Source organism: Bombyx mori, chromosome 24, assembly GCF_030269925.1.
Source record: "Bombyx mori chromosome 24, ASM3026992v2".
Taxonomy (NCBI): Eukaryota; Metazoa; Arthropoda; class Insecta; order Lepidoptera; family Bombycidae; genus Bombyx; species Bombyx mori.
This window is the reverse complement of record NC_085130.1, coordinates 5,911,988-5,929,495: the sequence shown is the minus strand read 5'-3', so window position 1 is coordinate 5,929,495 and position 17,508 is coordinate 5,911,988. Positions and strand designations below refer to the sequence as shown.

The window sequence follows — 17,508 nt, the reverse complement described above, 5'->3', positions numbered from 1 at the left end:
ATGCCTATTTCATCTTACCTTACCTATTTATCATTGCATTAAAGTTTACCAAGCTTGGTTGAGATATCAATTCAGTTCCAGTAATTAAGATTATTAGCACTGAATTTCGAGTTGACAAATTCATTGAATATATTTAAGAATTCAAGTTTCTTTTTTTTTCCAAAGTGTGGTATGATCCAATTATTAAAAAAATTCAAAGGAACATTATTCATCAATTAAGCATGCAATACTGATTAACATATCATAACTGATGTTATATTTAAAGTATACTTGGTAAAGAAACAGGATAAACCCAGTTTTTTATCTTAAAAGGGTATTGTATATTGATAAAACGACAGTAAACATAAAAATCATTGATAAAAAAATCCAACTTTAGTATTCATTTATTACTTCAGCTCAAATAGTGTTGATGACACTATATAAAAATAATGAACATGCTAACTACGTTAAACACATATGTCTTACGAAAGGTCTGTTATCGTAGGGCTCCTCTTGAGATATTGTTGGGGAGCGTAACAGTGGGTCGCGGTCGCCTGACTCTTCACCGCGGCCCGCTGTGGCCCTTCGTTCAGTTTGGGCACTGCACGTGTCACATCTCCTCATTTCTACACATAATCGCCACTACGGACTGTAAATTTTGCCCTCGAATATTTGCCGATTAGGTTTAAGCCTAAGGTTTTTTTTTTTGTGAAATATTTACTTTTAAGCCTTCATCTAGTTGAATTATAATTTTAATCAAATGAAGGTATGTTGAAATTGAACTGAAAATTATACCTGATAAAAATTAATAAAATATTTTTTACTGTCATTCTCCTACGTTCTGTAAAAGAACATCAAACATCTAAAACTCATTCAAAAGTAAAATATTAATAAAGATATTATTATGTCAACAGCATGCAAGTACCTCATTGTCACTGTCAATCAAAGATGTTTCTTCCATTAGAATAAAACTAAGACCAACTACAAATGTGTAAAATCTTGAAAAATAATTACTTGCGTACGTATTAACAGAGATAATCGCTTTTGACTAATGAAATTGAACTATCAAAACAAGACTGACTTTTCGTCTGACGATTATCACTGTTTCGGCACGAAATCGTCATTGTATGCAAATTAAATTGTCTGACCATTAGCGAATATAACGTAGATAAGATTCAAAGACTCTAGCATGTGTCCTGTCGAGTTATAGCTACGAAAATATTTCAAATTCACTTACTACGGTTATTTGGCTTCTTTGATGTGTAAGCAAATTCCGTATACATTAACCGGCCGCGTCACAATGTAGCCTCCATTGTGAGCATAATACATGAATGAACAATAATATGTAATTATTATTTAAAAAAAAATATTTTTTTAATTTACTGATAATTTATGAACAATTATCCTCAACGTGCCTTGATTTACAGCATAGATTATACACTTAATGATTTACAGACACTGACTTTTGACATTTAAGCACAGATTACTGAAATTTATATTTTGACTACTTAGTATTTATACTAGGTATGTTCCTCTTGTAATTGTCATTGACAAATAATCTTTGACAGTTTAGATGAGATCTTTTCTTTGTCTAAGTTATAGCTGGGTTTTTTCATAAACCAAATCTTAGCAGTTAGAAATGTTGGATAAAAATTGTTTAATCCGAACTATTTTGAATGACTTCCCTGTGAATTACTCTCTAACACCAAGTTCACCAATTATCTTTATCTAGAATTGGCAGTTAACCATAGAGGCTTTTTGGCGGGAACGCTAGGAGTGAAGTTGTGTGATTTGTTTTATTTTGTCGATTTAGTGTTTCTTCAGGTTTAATTATGTAATAACGGTGGTTTATTAACTGCTTAGTATCTGTGAAAGTGCACAAATATGGGAAAATCAAACAAAGCCGCTGAACGTAACTTCTCGGGATCCTCCAAAAAGTCCACTAAAATTCCACTAATTTTACTGAGATTATATTTCATACCATATTATCTCATTTCATCCCAGTTGATTAATGTCTCAAACATGGTCTAACCATAGTCTAACAAAATACTGTTGACGTTTGCTGTCAAATGGTCAACACGTCACCTCATCGTGTGTGTTGTCAAATTTGTGGAAGCCTATCCTAAAATATTTTGGTGTGTTTTATGAAAATTAGATATAAGAATATAAAAACAAGATGGTATGTAACGTTAAATAAAATTAACGTACACTCTTCATCATACATTCCATAAATCCCATTGTTTTAATTCTATTCCTGTAGATATTATTGTGTTCCCGGTCAGTGTTTACTACTGAAATCATATGTATTTTCATGTTATTTCAGGTACTTATAGCCGCTACAGTTTGTACGAAGTCAGGCAAAGGTAATTTATACTACCGATATGTGCTTCAACTACTGACATTTGATACTTTTCATAATATTATTTTAATGTAATATAGTACTTTACTTGTCTATTAATGATGTTCCACTTATTTAGCTCTGGTGTCCCGCCAGTTCGTCGAAATGACAAAAGCTCGCATCGAAGGTCTACTGGCGGCCTTCCCTAAACTAATGACAGGAGGACGGCAGCATACATTTGTAGAAACAGAGTCCGTCAGGTATTTATCATTAACAAATTTTCATTAATATTCTTTACGATGAGTTATTCTTTCTTTTATACCAATGACGAATGTTGTTTATAAGCATACCATTATATTCATCTAATCAATAAATAAGAACTAAAAGTGTAGTGCATTACCCATTACTGCTGTGAATCAGTGTCATATGTCTATTTTGAAAGTTGTTATAATGTACAATAAAGAGTTGAACATTGTGTCTTAAAATGAGTAGCAACATTGTTATTGTCGTTTATATCTATGGGAACTATACACCACAGGAGACATCAGTTTACTCACCTATATGCTGTACAATTATATATAAAGCAAGTTAAAAATTTTTGATACAAAATTATGTCTGACTAAATTTTTTACCACTTTCAGATATGTCTACCAGCCACTAGACAAGTTGTATATGTTACTGATCACGACAAAGGCTAGTAACATCCTGGAAGATCTGGAGACATTGAGACTCTTCAGCAGAGTGGTAAAATATTATTAATCGCATTAAATTTTTATTTATTTAGTACATATATAGTGATAACGACATTGCAGATTGTATCAGTTACAAAAATTTCAGTAGTTTTTTCAGTATTCATTAAAATGAGGGAGGGGCACGGATGTAAACAATTTAAAATTGTACACAAAAGTTCATAGTGCAAGTAATTTTGCACAATTATAGCACAAAATAAAGAACAGATCTGTGGTTCACATTAGGCAAATCAAATAAACTTACATGAATGGGCAAAGAAAAACACTTGAACACTGTATTCTTTGGTATGTCAATTGATTTTGATAAAAAATAATGTTTAGTAACAAATTTTAGTATTATTAATAAACAAATACAAAATATGTACTTGTAAAATAACAAATGTTAGAGTACTGTGTACTCATATTTTGTGTTTTTTTTAGTTTTTTTTAATTGCTTAGAAGGGTGGACGAGCTTACAGCCCACCTGGTGTTAAGTGGTTACTGGAGCCTATGAGGGCTTATGCCAGCATACCCGGGGAGTATGTCGCTAACACTAGCCCTAGCAAGAGCAGTGCTTCGTAGAGTCAATCATTCTCTTATTGTGTGAAACGCATGACAAACTAAGGTTAATCTTTAAAATCTTTTACTGAGCGAATGATATTGCTATGAATATTGACTTTAAGAATCTTGTCGTTCAGAACTTGTGATGCCAGATTATCATGAAAATGTTCTTAGCCTGATTCAGTGTTTTTGTCTTATATTTTTTATTTTACAATTGCTACTGCTATAACGGTTGTCACTGCCAGTGGACATGGGCAACACATGCAACAATATCCACCACTAATGTTCATAAGAAGTCTCATTTAACAATAACAATTTATAACATAAAATTTTTAGGTTGTTGGAGCTGTTTTGCATGCAAAAATAGCAAGTTATCGGTGCTTATTATTTTCTTTCTAGGTACCAGAATATTGTGTACAGCTCACAGAAACTGAAGTCTTGAACCAGGCCTTCAATTTGCTATTTGCTTTCGACGAGATTGTCGCTCTTGGGTACAGAGAAAGCGTCAATCTAGCGCAGGTATGTGTATAAGACAGATGAATTTGATATTGTTACGCCGGTAAGAGTAACGCCATCTATCATCGAATAGCAGAAACGAATATCAAAAGAACTAGTAACATCGAGAGCGCTCGAAATGTGTAACGCCATCTATTATCAAATAGCGGTAAAACATATCGAAAGGAGTCGTCCTGTTGGAAATGTTCTCGATAATTGTGGATTTGTCGTATCGACTATAAAAGCGTTGCAGAGATGACATGAAGGCAGTTTAGTTAACGGTTCTACGGTGAATAGCAAATTGTAAAGTGTTCCTTGAATGTTCTAAGAGTTAAATAGACTTTTAATTTGTACTTCGGTAAAAGATTTATCCCGAGCCTCAGCGCGTAGCAATATGACAGATATATTCAATTCAACTCTTAAGCAGTAATGCGTTTCGGTTCGATGGATGAAATAGCCGCCATACTATTGAGATGTAGACCTCATGTCTCAAGGTGGATGTCAGAATTCACATTATGATATCCACGGCATCTAGTAATCACGAAAAGGTTGGCCGTGAGATCGTTTACCGATTTTCTACATTGCCCTATATAGTCTTGAATTTAAATTTTGCGAATTTTTTTGTTTAAGGTCCGTTCGTTTGTTGAAATGGACTCTCACGAGGAAAAGATTTATCAAGCCGTAAGGCAGGTACGTGTATAAATTTAATAATGTTTTTAATTTTCTTTCTATTGTGATATTCGTCTATAGACAAATTATTCAGCTCACTGTTATTTGATCGGAGTTTCCTGTAAATCAATGTTCCATAAATACGTCCGTGGGTCGCGTGAGTTTAGCAACAACTGGCCTTGGGTTGCCACGTTTAAATAAAAATCATTATAATTTACCTACATGTTTATATTTTTTGTTATTTATATAAAATTAATACAACTGATTAATAAGAAAAGGATTCTCTTAAAATATTTAGGTATCAAGTAAATCCAGCATTTTTTTTTATAAGTTCCTAAATTTTTCTGTGCTATGTGAACCACAGACTAATATATGTTGATATATACGCCTACAAAACACCCAGAAAAATAACAAACAAATGTGTTCATCACACGAATATATGTGGGATTTGAACTCAGGACCCTCGTCCCCGTAGACGGAAGTGCAACCACTGTGCTGTGTATCCGAGTCATTCAACTAGTTACTGCACGATGTGGAAGTAGTGAAACTCATTCGAATATCGTGTGTAATCTGTACATAGATAAACAAAGATAAAATTCTGTTTAATAGCTAATGACTTTAGGTACGGTTTTTTTTTAAAGTTTATAAGTTAACAACACAGATAATATAATACAAAACATAGACTCATTGTGTAAATTTTAAGGCGTCATAGATTATAGTCGAATTCCGATAATTTTACGGGAGTCCCTGGTAATTTAAAGCAGCCGTTGGACTGTTTTATTATTGTTGCCTTTAAAGGGAGGTGAGCTTACGGCCCACCTGATGGTAATTGGTTACCGTCGCTCATGAACGTCATCAATGCCAGGGGCACAGCCAAGTCGCTGCCTACCATTACTCATGCCAGTGTTCCGATATAGCATCATCTGTCTCCATAAAAAAACATTTTTTTTATTTTTTATTGCTTAGATGGATGGACGAGCTCACAGCCCACCTGGTGTTAAGTGGTTACTGGAGCCCATAGACATCTACAACGTAAATGCGCCACGCACCTCGAGATATAAGTTCTAAGGTCTCAGTATAGTTACAACGGCTACTCGACCCTTCGAACCGAAACGCGAAACGCATTACTGCTTCACGGCGGAAATAGACAGGGCGGTGGTACCCACCCGCGCGGAATCACAAGAGGTCCTACCACCAGTGACACACCCACAATTATACGTATTTCTGCCGTGAAGCAGTAATGCGTTTCGGTTTGAAGGATGAAGCAGCCGTTGTAAATATACTGAGACCTTAACCTTATATCTCAAGGTGGGTGGCGCATTTGCGATGTAGATTTCTGGGCTCCAGTAACCACAACACCAGGTGGGCTATGAGCTCGTCCATCCATCTAAGCAATAAATAAATAAATACTTACAAACACTTTAGACCCAAGAACGCGAGGCAGCGAACCGCATGCGCGAACGCGCTAAGGAGTTGCAGCGTGAGAGATTGGAGGCGGCCAAACGTGGCCAGCCGCCGCGCTCACAGATGTCCTTCGGTAAGAACAGTGTGCTTTGTGCGGAAGCCTTTGAGAGGAAACCACAGATTGTCAAACTTGCTCATTTCCAAACGAATTGAAAATCTAAAATAATTTATCTTGAAAGTTTTAAGTAAACACATTTTGTTCAGAAAACAATCGATATACTCGTAGACTGCTAACGAAATTGATTCTTGGAAGGGTCCTTATCATTAAAAACTCGTTTTATTGTCTCGGTACTGGCAACATTGTTCGCTTGCCAAAAAATACGAAATTTTAAAGTCCGGAGAGTAGAGTTAAGGAGAACCATCTCTGTGTGTAAAAAGTGTCCGTTACAATCTGCTAAATAAGGGTGGCGCTACAGTAGCAACCGGGTAAATTTAAAAAAAGGCGCTTAATGTTATTAGAATAAGATAGAGAAATAAAAAAGGACGAAAGAACTGTAAGCACTTCAAAATCACAAAAAGTAAAATATTTTATTTAAAGCTGATAAGAAAATGCAATCGATGTCTCCACGTTTTACCACAACAATAATTTTAGGTTATTGACGAAATTAGTTTGGACTACGTAAACATGTGAGATCTTGTATATTACACTGTCACTAACTACTCTAGTCATTAAATATATTAAATTTCCTAACTCACCATACTTCAATCAGTTAACAACTGTTCAATTCATATCATACCCTGTGTCTATGCTAGCGCCATTCAGGAGAATTTTTGAACTGTTATTTAGTGCTTTTTTTTCCTCCTACGTATGCTGATAGCCTTGAGAGGCTATTTCAGCTTCACCCTAACGTGTGTAGGTGAGCTCACGGGGCTCACACCGGAGTGTTGCTAACACTGACCCTAGCAAGAGCAGTGTTTCGCAGAATCTACCACCGGATCGGAAACGCGACCCACTGAGAAGATCCGGTGAGAAACTCAGTGGGCTGTGTCTGTGGGTTAATTCGCTCGTTGAGCCCTTTGTCGCAAGCGACGGGTTCGATGAGGACGGTGACCGGTCTTTAGTGCTGAAAGTGGGACACTTTTTCAAGATTCTCCCATATGAGACGGTTCTTCCTACCTCTACCCTCCATATTTTAAAGGTAATGCATCTTTTTTTCTTTCTCTCAGGCAGTGGCTTTGGTAGCTCGACGATGTCCTCGTCGTCTCCATCTGAATCTATTGCCGAGAAGATTCCAACGACACCGGCCAGAGATACGTGAGTTATAGAGATAATTAAGAGATAATTATTATCTTTCAATATTAATGTCAATCACAGTGTTGTAACCGAGAGACAATATACGAGTATAACTAGTTAATGACACAGTTAAAAATTTACCATAGACATAAAAATCACCTTTTTTTCTTCGAATTTCGCATGCTTGATTGCACGTAATTTTAATTTATTTACTACATTTTTTGCTATGGACAGAATTATTAATGCAGTAATATTATTGTTAATATTTTCATCCAGCAAACCACAACAATCTAATCAGATATAAAAAGTGTACAATTTTGTAAGACTGAACTTAAGTGTATACAGAATTAGATTTTGTTTTTTTTTTACAATTACTGTTCATCTAATTTTATAACATTTGTTGGCAAAGGCTTCCGGACCGAGCTATCCTCCCCAAAAAAGGGATAAATATATTGAATATTTCCATAAGTAATGTAGAAAGGCGTAAAAAATCTAAAATCTAAAAAACAGTCCGCGATCTCTAAAACTCTTAAATATTAAAAAACGTAGGTAATATTTTACAATATAGATAGACGAAATTAAATCGTAAAAGTCCTTTTAACTATAATAAAAAACCTACCTAAGAAAGGCGCAAAAAGTACATACACACACTTATATAATCGCATTAAAATTATATTTGAGCTTGACATTGACTACGCGCATTAAAAGTGTATAATCTCAAAACTTACTAATTTTACAGGAGCGTGTTTTAAAGGTTTTTATTTATTCATTTAATCAACAATGTTTCAAAAGCATTTAACTAGACACAGGGTACAGAGGATGTTTTCCCAAAAATGAGCCAATTAAAGAAACACATTATGTTTCCAAAAAATGTTAACACATAATTAATGAACACAGGTAGTCCAACTAAGGTAAAGGTAAGGCAGTTAAATAGGTAGATGAATTTTGTCGAATGATAACTTGCAGAGTGTCGATGTGTGTAAGTGCGTGTAAGTGCGTGTGAGTGTAATAAAGTGGTTGGTTTACATGGACGCTCGAATTGATTATGAACGTTGATTTTTAATTGTAGAACACCGAAAATACTTTAAAGATTATTATTTTTCAATTTGTAAATATTTTAAAGATTCAAACAATAACAAACCCTTAGCTTAACTTAAACTTAAGCTTATGAACTGCAGTTTTGAACATAGTTTTGGATGTTGTAAATATCAATATCTGAATAAAACTTGTTGTAGGTCTTAGGTAATCTAATAGACATATCATTAGCCCCGCAGTTGGTGCGCTCTAGCGGTATATAAACATGTGATATTTTTAATATTAATCATATTTGCAACATTTATATTTTATTTTGTACCAGTTACATTATCTGTCTTTTAAAGTATGATAATATTATGTATTAATTTTGTTAATACATAGTAGTCAAATCATAGGTAAACTAAAAAAAAAACTAAAGCTAACTATGCTCTTTTGACGGTATTTATTAGAAGAATACTGGTGATGCCAAATGATTTCGCATATTAACTCAATTTCGAATATTTTTGGACACTTTTAATACGAAAAGACGAAATATGTAATTTAATTTAATAGAAATATGTATTTTAATTTGCGTAATTACTGGTGGTAGGACCTCTTGTGAGTCCGCGCGGGTGGGTACCACCGCCCTGCCTATTTCTGCCGTGAAGCAGTAATGCGTTTCGGTTTGAAGGGTGGGGCAGCCGTTGTAACTATACTTGAGACCTTAGAACTTATATTTCAAGATGGGTGGCGCATTTACGTTGTGGGTGTCTATGGGCTCCAGTAACCACTTAACACCAGGTGGGCTCGTCCACCCATCTAAGCAATAAAAAAAAAACTTTATTTTCTTTCTTCTAGTCGTACAGTGGGTCGTTCTGCCATGAAGCTCGGCAGCCGCGGCACAGACGCGGACTCGTTCGTGTCCCGACTCCGCAGCGAGGGTGACGTCACGGCGCCCGTAGCGTCGCCGGCGCAACACGACGCCGGCAAGCCCGTGCCCGCCGATCACAAGGAGTGAGTACTGTTTGCAAAACAATTTTTACTTTATCATTTTTTTTTTTAATTATTATTCACACATTGACTTCTGCGCTAAACGTGGACATATTTTTTAAAATGAATAGTCATTATTTTTGTTATTTTTTTTTATCTTCTCTAGAAACCCGAGAACATGCAGTAGTAGGTATACAGACAGGTGCTGCCTTCATAAATAATAGCATTGCTTTGAGATTCTAGCACTGAATGAATAGACACATTATGTTTTTGAATTTGAACCCGATACAGAGCATTTACATTCGGCATTCATTGTAATATTTTCAAAATGAACTCAAAAAATCGAACAGAGAAAGCATAAAGTTAATGTTTTTCTTATTTTAAAATATTCGTCCCTGTATAGGGGTAATGAAAAAAACAACTTTCTAATATCTTCACGTCTTGTACCGCAATGATTGGTTGATTATTTCAGTGTTCACTTGCGCTTCGAGGAGCGTTTAAACCTGATCGCCGGCCGCGACGGTGACATACAAACTTTTGAACTATCAGGTATTTATTGTATAATCTACTATAAACTATATTAAGAGAGAGAGAGAGAGATATTTTTTTCCTACCTTAGCCGATGGTCTTGAGAGACCATATCAGGATCACCGGGCGAGAGAGAGAGAGAGTATTCTTTATTGTACACCAAAAAAATAAACAATGCGATACATTGAAAAGTCGTCGTGGCCTAAAGAATAAGTCAAAAAAGCACAATTGGCGGTCTTATCGCTAACAGCAATCTCCTCCAGACAACCATCATCATTTGGAAACGAATTACGCGCGGTGTACCAAATTAGTGAAATATATATGTAAATATATACATACATACACACACATACATACACAAATACCATACATATGTATATTTATATGTATATATTTACACTCAAGTATAGTGTATATGTGTTTTTGTGTGTACGTCTTTTGTTAATTTATATTTCAATGCACTTACCAATATTTACTCTGCACTACCTTTGGTTGAATGGAAGAGAATGCCTTGGGCATTAAGTCCGTCAACGTAGATAAATACATTTAAGTGTAATAAATGAATTAATAATGTTACTTAATAGAAACATTGCGGTTTCTTGCTTGCTATCACAATAGCAAGGTTCAGTTACGCGGAGAAATGAGTCGACTGTTATCAAAGCCGGCAATGTGACTTTTGGACAATTATTGGTAAATCAGAAAAACGAATTTTTGACTTTGTATTCCATTGGCAGTCACAAAACTCTTCTGAACGACATCTTAGATAAATAACAGGTTAAGTATTAACCTTTATTTAATGCAGGTTTTGGTCAATAACATTTTTTTGTTCAAATGCACAGATTGCCACCTTTGATAATAGACGACCCAAATAAGTCAAAGACACTATTTTACAAACATTTATAATGATTGAAACGCGTACAGATAGTAGGCAGGTGACAGAACGTGGCATAAAACAATAACAAAACGAATAAATAGATGTTAAAGTACTGCATGATAGAAAACATTATTTTGAGGGTAGTATTTCAAACTACGCGACACGACGGCGCGCGTGAGGTCATTGACCCGACACGTGGCAGCAAAAAAAGATATAACTCTATCACTAATGGTTCTATTCGAAATATGAAAAGAGAATTTAACTTTACATAGACACTAGGTGGCAGCACTTTATAATAAGGATTGTAATTGAGTGCTCTCACTGTGTAATAGAAGAGAATAAATAAGTTTGTACCGTTTCTAATTAAATTGTTTTAAAACCAAAAACCGATAATCCAATTAGGTTCCTGCTCTTAAACTTAATCTGCCCGTGCGACATCCCTCTCCTTGCAAAGTATTCGTGATTAAAAGGGGTAAATAACAGTATTGAAGTACCACTGAGACCTCATGGATCAAAGTTGTCGCACATGAGACGTCTTGGGCTCCGGTGACCACTTAACAACGGCTGGACCGGGAGCTATCCGTCTCGGTACTTCAAGTGTGCATAGACTAAGGATAGGAAGTGAATATAAAGCCCCATTTAAAGCAATTGAAGCTTAGTGTAACATATTTAAGAGAGCTTATAAAGCTCTGAGAATAAAATAAAATTGTAATGAACAAATATCGAGTGACGGTATTTAAAAAAAAACCTATATAGTAAAAAAATAGAGTGAGAGAGAATATATTTTATTTCACATCAAAATAGAATTAACATCGACAGACCGTCAACAGGTCGGTATAATTGTACAACAGGCTTATCGTTAAAAGAGATCTCTTCCAGACAACCGTTTATTATCTACAGAAATTCTGTAAAAGACACATTGCGATGTACTATATAATATGTAGATTTACTAGAAATATTCAAAATATTGTTTTTTTTTGTTCACCGTACATCGGTTGCCAAATAGAAATGTTTGTTCGACAGGTTTGCTGACGCTACGCATTAGCAACGAGCAGTTCGGTCGCATACACGTGCACGTCGACAACAAAGACTCGAGACCGTTACAGTTGCAGGTAGGCTATGTTTTAGCCATAGGGATGATGTGGAAGAAACTCTGAATGCGAGAACGAGAGAGAGCTAACGAGGAAAACGTATCTTAGAGAGAACGCGAGCATAAAAGCATTCCTAAAGACTGACGTCACTGCGAAGATGATGCTTAGTTTTTTAGGGGATTTTATGACCTGGTAACTAAGACCTTTAAGTCATGTCTTATTTTAATTTATATTCTCACTTTTATGTAAAGTTATAATATGGAGTGAAATTAAATTAAATGAAGATGATTAATTTGAGACATTAATCAACTGGGTTGAAATTAAATTAAATGAGATGATATGGAATGAAATATAATATCAGTAAAATGGTGGTCATTTACTGAGATTTTTTCAGTGGACTTTTTGAAGGATCCCGAGAAGTTACGTCCAGCGGCTTTGTTTCATTTTCCCATATTTGTGCACTTTCACAGATATCAAGCAGTTAATAAACCACTGTTATTATACATTTTAACCTGAAGAAACACTAAATAGTCAAAATAAATAAATGACAATTGGTCATTCGTGTCCGAGCCGTTGCACAGAACGGATCTCTCTGGAACGTTGTTATGCTTCTCGTGAAATATACGCTGCTCACCAAGTTCTCGTGAAGTTTTGTTTCGGAAGCCCAAACATGAGTCATCGTCGAGAAAGTAATAACTGTGACGTCATATAATTAACCGGACCATAATTATAGCAGCATTAAACAATAAAGTACGATTAATCCCATGATCAACACATAATCAAATACACAACAACAGTGATTATAGTGTGATTGATCAAACCGGGACTTAAACAACACTAACTAAACCCGTGATTATAGTGTGATTGATCAAACCGGGACTTAAACAACACTAACTAAACCCGTGATTATAGTGTGATTGATCAAACCGGGACTTAAACAACACTAACTAAACCCGTGATTATAGTGTGATTGATCAAACCGGGACTTAAACAACACTAACTAAACCCGTGATTATAGTGTGATTGATCAAACCGGGACTTAAACAACACTAACTAAACCCGTGATTATAGTGTGATTGATCAAACCGGGACTTAAACAACACTAACTAAACCCGTGATTATAGTGTGATTGACCAAACCGGGACTTAAACAACACTAACTAAACCCGTGATTATAGTGTGATTGATCAAACCGGGACTTAAACAACACTAACTAAACCCGTGATTATAGTGTGATTGATCAAACCGGGACTTAAACAACACTAACTAAACCCGTGATTATAGTGTGATTGATCAAACCGGGACTTAAACAACACTAACTAACCCGTGATTAAAGTGTGATTGATAAGTAAAGTAATTATAGCAATTTTGCTAAACCGCGATTAAAGCTCGTTCAATAGTACTTTTTTTTTATTGCTTTGGTGGGTGGACGAGCTAACAGCCCACCTGGTATAAAGTGGTTACTGGAGCCCATAGACGTAAATGCTCCATCCACCTTGAGATATAATTTCTAAGATCTCAGTATAGTTACAACGGCTGCCCTACACCCTTCAAACCGAAACCCATTACTGCTTCATGGCAGAAATAGGCGGGGTGGTGGTACCTACCCGTGCGGACTCACAAGAGGTCCTACCACCAGAAATAATCACCAGTGATTAAATCAGCATTAATTAAACGACGATTTATCTCAGACCCATCCAAACGTGGACAAAGAAGCGTTCCGCTCGACCGGCGTGATTGGGCTGAAGCAGGCTCAACGCCCCTTCCCGATGCACAGCGACGTCGGAGTCCTCAAGTGGAGGCTGGCCACTACCAACGATGACAAGCTGGCTCCGCTTTCCGGTGAGACATGTGATACGTGACCTTTTGAGCGCGAACCGTCGATATATCGACGCTCTATTAATACGTATGAAGTATGGAGCGTCGAAATATCGACGTTTTGCACAGTTTGATTATAAGTAAAATAGGACCTGTATGACGTTTTTATTCGTTTGAATTTAGCATTGATTCTTGTATAATTTTTTAAGGTACTTTTTTTCAGAAATTCTTTAGCAATTTCTGCAGAAATTATTATTTATTTTTGCAGTAAAAGGGTTAAAGATAACTGTGGTAACTTTAAAGACACGACCGAGTTCGTTGCCCCCTGAATTCGGTCCGCTCATAATTTGAGAAGTGTTTGTCGATTTTCACAGCGAACTTTTGTTTGGTCTGAAATAAAGAAAATCCTTTGTCTGTTTGCTCGCGTAGACACAACCCACTGAGTTTCTCGCCCGGAACTTCTCAGTGCGTCGCGATTCTGATCTGGTGGTGGATTCAGCGAAGCTCTTGCTAGGGCCAATGTTAGAAAACTGACCTACCAGCTAGAGCACAACAAGAATAGCATTTAGGCTACCATCGACATTTAGTTTTAATTTTTTTTATTGCATAGTGGACGAGCTCACAGCCCACCTGGTGTTAAGTGGTTACTGGAGCCCATAGACATTCACAACGTAAATGCGCCAACCACCTCGAGATATAAGTTCTAAGGTCTCAAGTATAGTTACAACGGCTGCCCCGCCCTTCAAACCGAAACGCATTACTGCTTTAGAAACAGGCAGGGCGGTGGTACCCGCGCGGACTCACAGGAGGTCCTACCACCAGTAATAAATTAGGAGTAGTTATTGACGCTTCAATATTAAGCGCGTATACGGCTTTTGGTATTTTCTGTATTCTGAGCGTTTAGGCTAACCGCGATTTAGTAGAGAAATATAGATTTAGGTATTAACAGACATTTTTTTCTTCCAGTAAACTGTTGGCCGTCCGAAGGCGTCAACGGAGGATGTGACGTCAATATCGAATACGAGCTGGAGCAGGATCACCTGGTGTTGACAGATGTCAATATCACCATACCGCTTCCGTGAGTGCTTTGACAACCATTGCGCGTTCATAGTATCATTAGGGCCGCCAACGTCATGTACCTACTTACTCATATTTATTTATTTATTTATCAGTCAACCAGTCAACCAAAAGTAGTGCAGAGTAAATAGTGGTAGGTGCAATGAAATTTATATTAAGTTGAAAATACATACAGAAAAAAGTATATACATAAATACATACAATGACATATACATATACATACATACACACATATATAATATATACATGTAGTAGTAGTGTTAACTATGAATATTTTGGGAGGCTTAAACGACAAAGGGAAGATCTTCCACCGAGCGGGTGATATTTCTCGGTAGACCGACGGTCCGAAAGTTGTTGTTCGGAACTTGTATGTATGTGAGCTTATCTGGAAAATGTCGTCAGCGAGATTCAGGCATCTGTAAAATATATTTTTTAAGGGATTTTATGACCTGGTAACTGAGACCTTTAAGTCATGTCTTATTTTAATTTATATTCATATTTTTATGAAAAATGATATTATGGAGTGAAATGAAATGAAGATGGTTAATTTGAGACATTAATCAACTGGGATGAAATTAAATGAGATGATATGGGATGAAATATAATCTCAGTAAAATGGTGGTCATTTACTAAGATTTTTTCAGTGGACTTTTTGGAGGATCCGGAGACGTTACGTACAGCGGCTTTGTTTCATTTCCCACATTTGTGCACTTTCACAGATATTAAACAATTAATAAACCACTATTATTACACATCTAAACCTGAACAAACAGTAAATAGACAAAATAAAACAAATCACACAACTTCACTTCTCGCGTTCCCGCCAAAAAGTCCTCTGTCAAATATTTTGCGTTGTATGATGGCTACCCGCCACAAATATGAACTCATATTAGTAGTGTTAACTACGAATCAGATTGTGGGTATTTTGAAAAAAAAACCTCATGTTTCTGTTTTACGCTGCTAATTATGTTGAAATCAGTTTTGCAATCAAAACTCCTTAACTCGCTATTTTGGATTTCACTGTTCTAATTTAAAAGGTGGCATTATTTCAGTTCTGGCAACACTTCGGTGGTGGTGCACCAGTGGGAGGGTAGCTACACGCAGAAGGGACGCAACCTCATCTGGAGCATTCCGCTCGTGAGCAAACAACAGAAAACCGGGAGTCTTGAGTTCACGTGAGTTTTGACTACCCTCCCTAAGGAACGTGGATCTCCATAATGATTTGGAGCTTGATTCAGTATTTACAGTCGTCATCATTGCGCCACTTTGAGAAGGCGGCACGACATGAGAACCCTCTTGTCGTGGCTTTTATTTTATTTTCATTGCTTAGAAGTGTGGACGAGCTCACAGCCCACCTGGTGTTAAGTGGTTGCTGGAAACCATGGACATCTACAACGTAAATACCGCCACCCACCTTGAGATATAAGTTCTAAGGTCTCAGTATAGTTACAACGGCTGTCCCACCCTGCAAACCGAAACGCATTACTGCTTCACGGCAGAAATAGACAGGGAGGTGGTACCTACCGTACCGTGCGGACTTACAAGACGTCTTACCACCAGTAATATATGTTAATCCGTGATCCGTGATCCACACCGAGCTGTAGACTAACCATTTGATTTTTATTAAACATTAATTTCCCTCTTTTAATTTTATTTTTATTGTTGATTGTTTTTTGTAAGTTTTTATATGCAGTTTTTGTTTTCTTTGTCTTAGTTTTATTAATATTAGTTGTCGATATTTTTATCTTAAGCACAACCGCTCTTTAAAGCAAGATGTGTTCACATCCAAAAGGGTGAATTCTACAATATATTTTTTTCCAAATAAGTTCAATGTTTATCTATGCAGGTTTTATCCAGTTGTGTGAAGTTAACAATAAAAAAATAAAAAAAAATACATGTCTGCAATTCACACGTGGTAGAAGTGAAACCTTCCAAAATTAAAATACAATTATCCTAAACGTCCTAAATTTTGTCATTAGTAAATAATTGTAAGGTAGCGCCCTCTGTGAATTGATATTTTAATTTCACGTATAATCCTAAATTAAAATTCACTACAAGAGCTTTCATACACACGTTAGTATTAAAAAATCTCACAGATGGCGCTGTATTAAATAGTATATATATTTCTGTCTCATTCTTTGCTGGCTTCATCCTACACATTTTTGTATTTGTGTCTCTTACCTGTCGTTTTTTCCGTTGCATCCGGTTTGAAATCACAACGATTCTAAAGAAGTTTTCACTTCAAAAGAAACATTGAGATAGGAGTTGATTCCATCAAACGTTTTACATTCACAGCGTCACTCCGTCTATACCCAACGACTTCTTCCCGCTCTCCGTGACGTGGACATCGGAAACTTCACTTGCATTATTGACAGCTGTCAAAGTGACGCAAGCGGAAGACGGGTCGCCCGTTGACTTCTCTCAAGAGATCAGTTTCCACGCAGACAAATACGAGTTTGTTTAAACAAATTATTAGTTGTTTTATTTTTTCTTCGTATAGTGGGAAACATTATGTGAATTTATTTTTAATGATTAAAAAAACCCTGCATTATTTGTGTATCGGTAATAAATATATATTGTAAATTAAGACAATGTTTGATTTTACGAATGTGTTTGTTGAAGTGCATTGTTTTGAAATTTTAAAGTTAC

The 17,508-nt window shown here is 36.1% G+C and overlaps 2 protein-coding genes across 4 annotated transcripts in view; one reads left to right on the top strand and one right to left on the bottom strand.

Moving 5' to 3' along the window:
• Window positions 1-1,435, bottom strand: part of LOC101737185 (deubiquitinase DESI2) — a 36,332-nt gene extending 34,897 nt beyond the window's left edge. The window contains exons 1-2 of one of the 3 annotated variants that reach the window (XM_021353407.3): window positions 1,217-1,435; window positions 466-605 (exon numbers count right to left, since the gene is read on the bottom strand). In XM_021353407.3, coding sequence (XP_021209082.1) covers window positions 466-605; window positions 1,217-1,262 — 186 coding nt within the window. In that variant the 5' untranslated portion in view covers window positions 1,263-1,435. Of the gene's footprint in view, window positions 1-465; window positions 606-904; window positions 1,106-1,216 lie in introns of those variants that run through there. The other 2 variants (XM_004923062.5, XM_038019695.2) reach the window with 2 other exon arrangements.
• A 685-nt stretch (window positions 1,436-2,120) lies between these two features.
• On the top strand, window positions 2,121-17,446 carry COPD (coatomer protein complex subunit delta). Its single transcript, NM_001172723.1, is given in 15 exon segments — window positions 2,121-2,158; window positions 2,303-2,342; window positions 2,457-2,577; window positions 2,959-3,061; window positions 4,006-4,125; window positions 4,732-4,791; window positions 6,196-6,307; window positions 7,402-7,489; window positions 9,341-9,496; window positions 9,945-10,021; window positions 11,898-11,986; window positions 13,656-13,806; window positions 14,749-14,860; window positions 15,912-16,034; window positions 17,155-17,446. Coding segments are annotated over 15 exon segments (1,524 nt in total). The 5' UTR covers window positions 2,121-2,155; the 3' UTR covers window positions 17,324-17,446.
• Window positions 17,447-17,508: the final 62 nt, after the last annotated feature.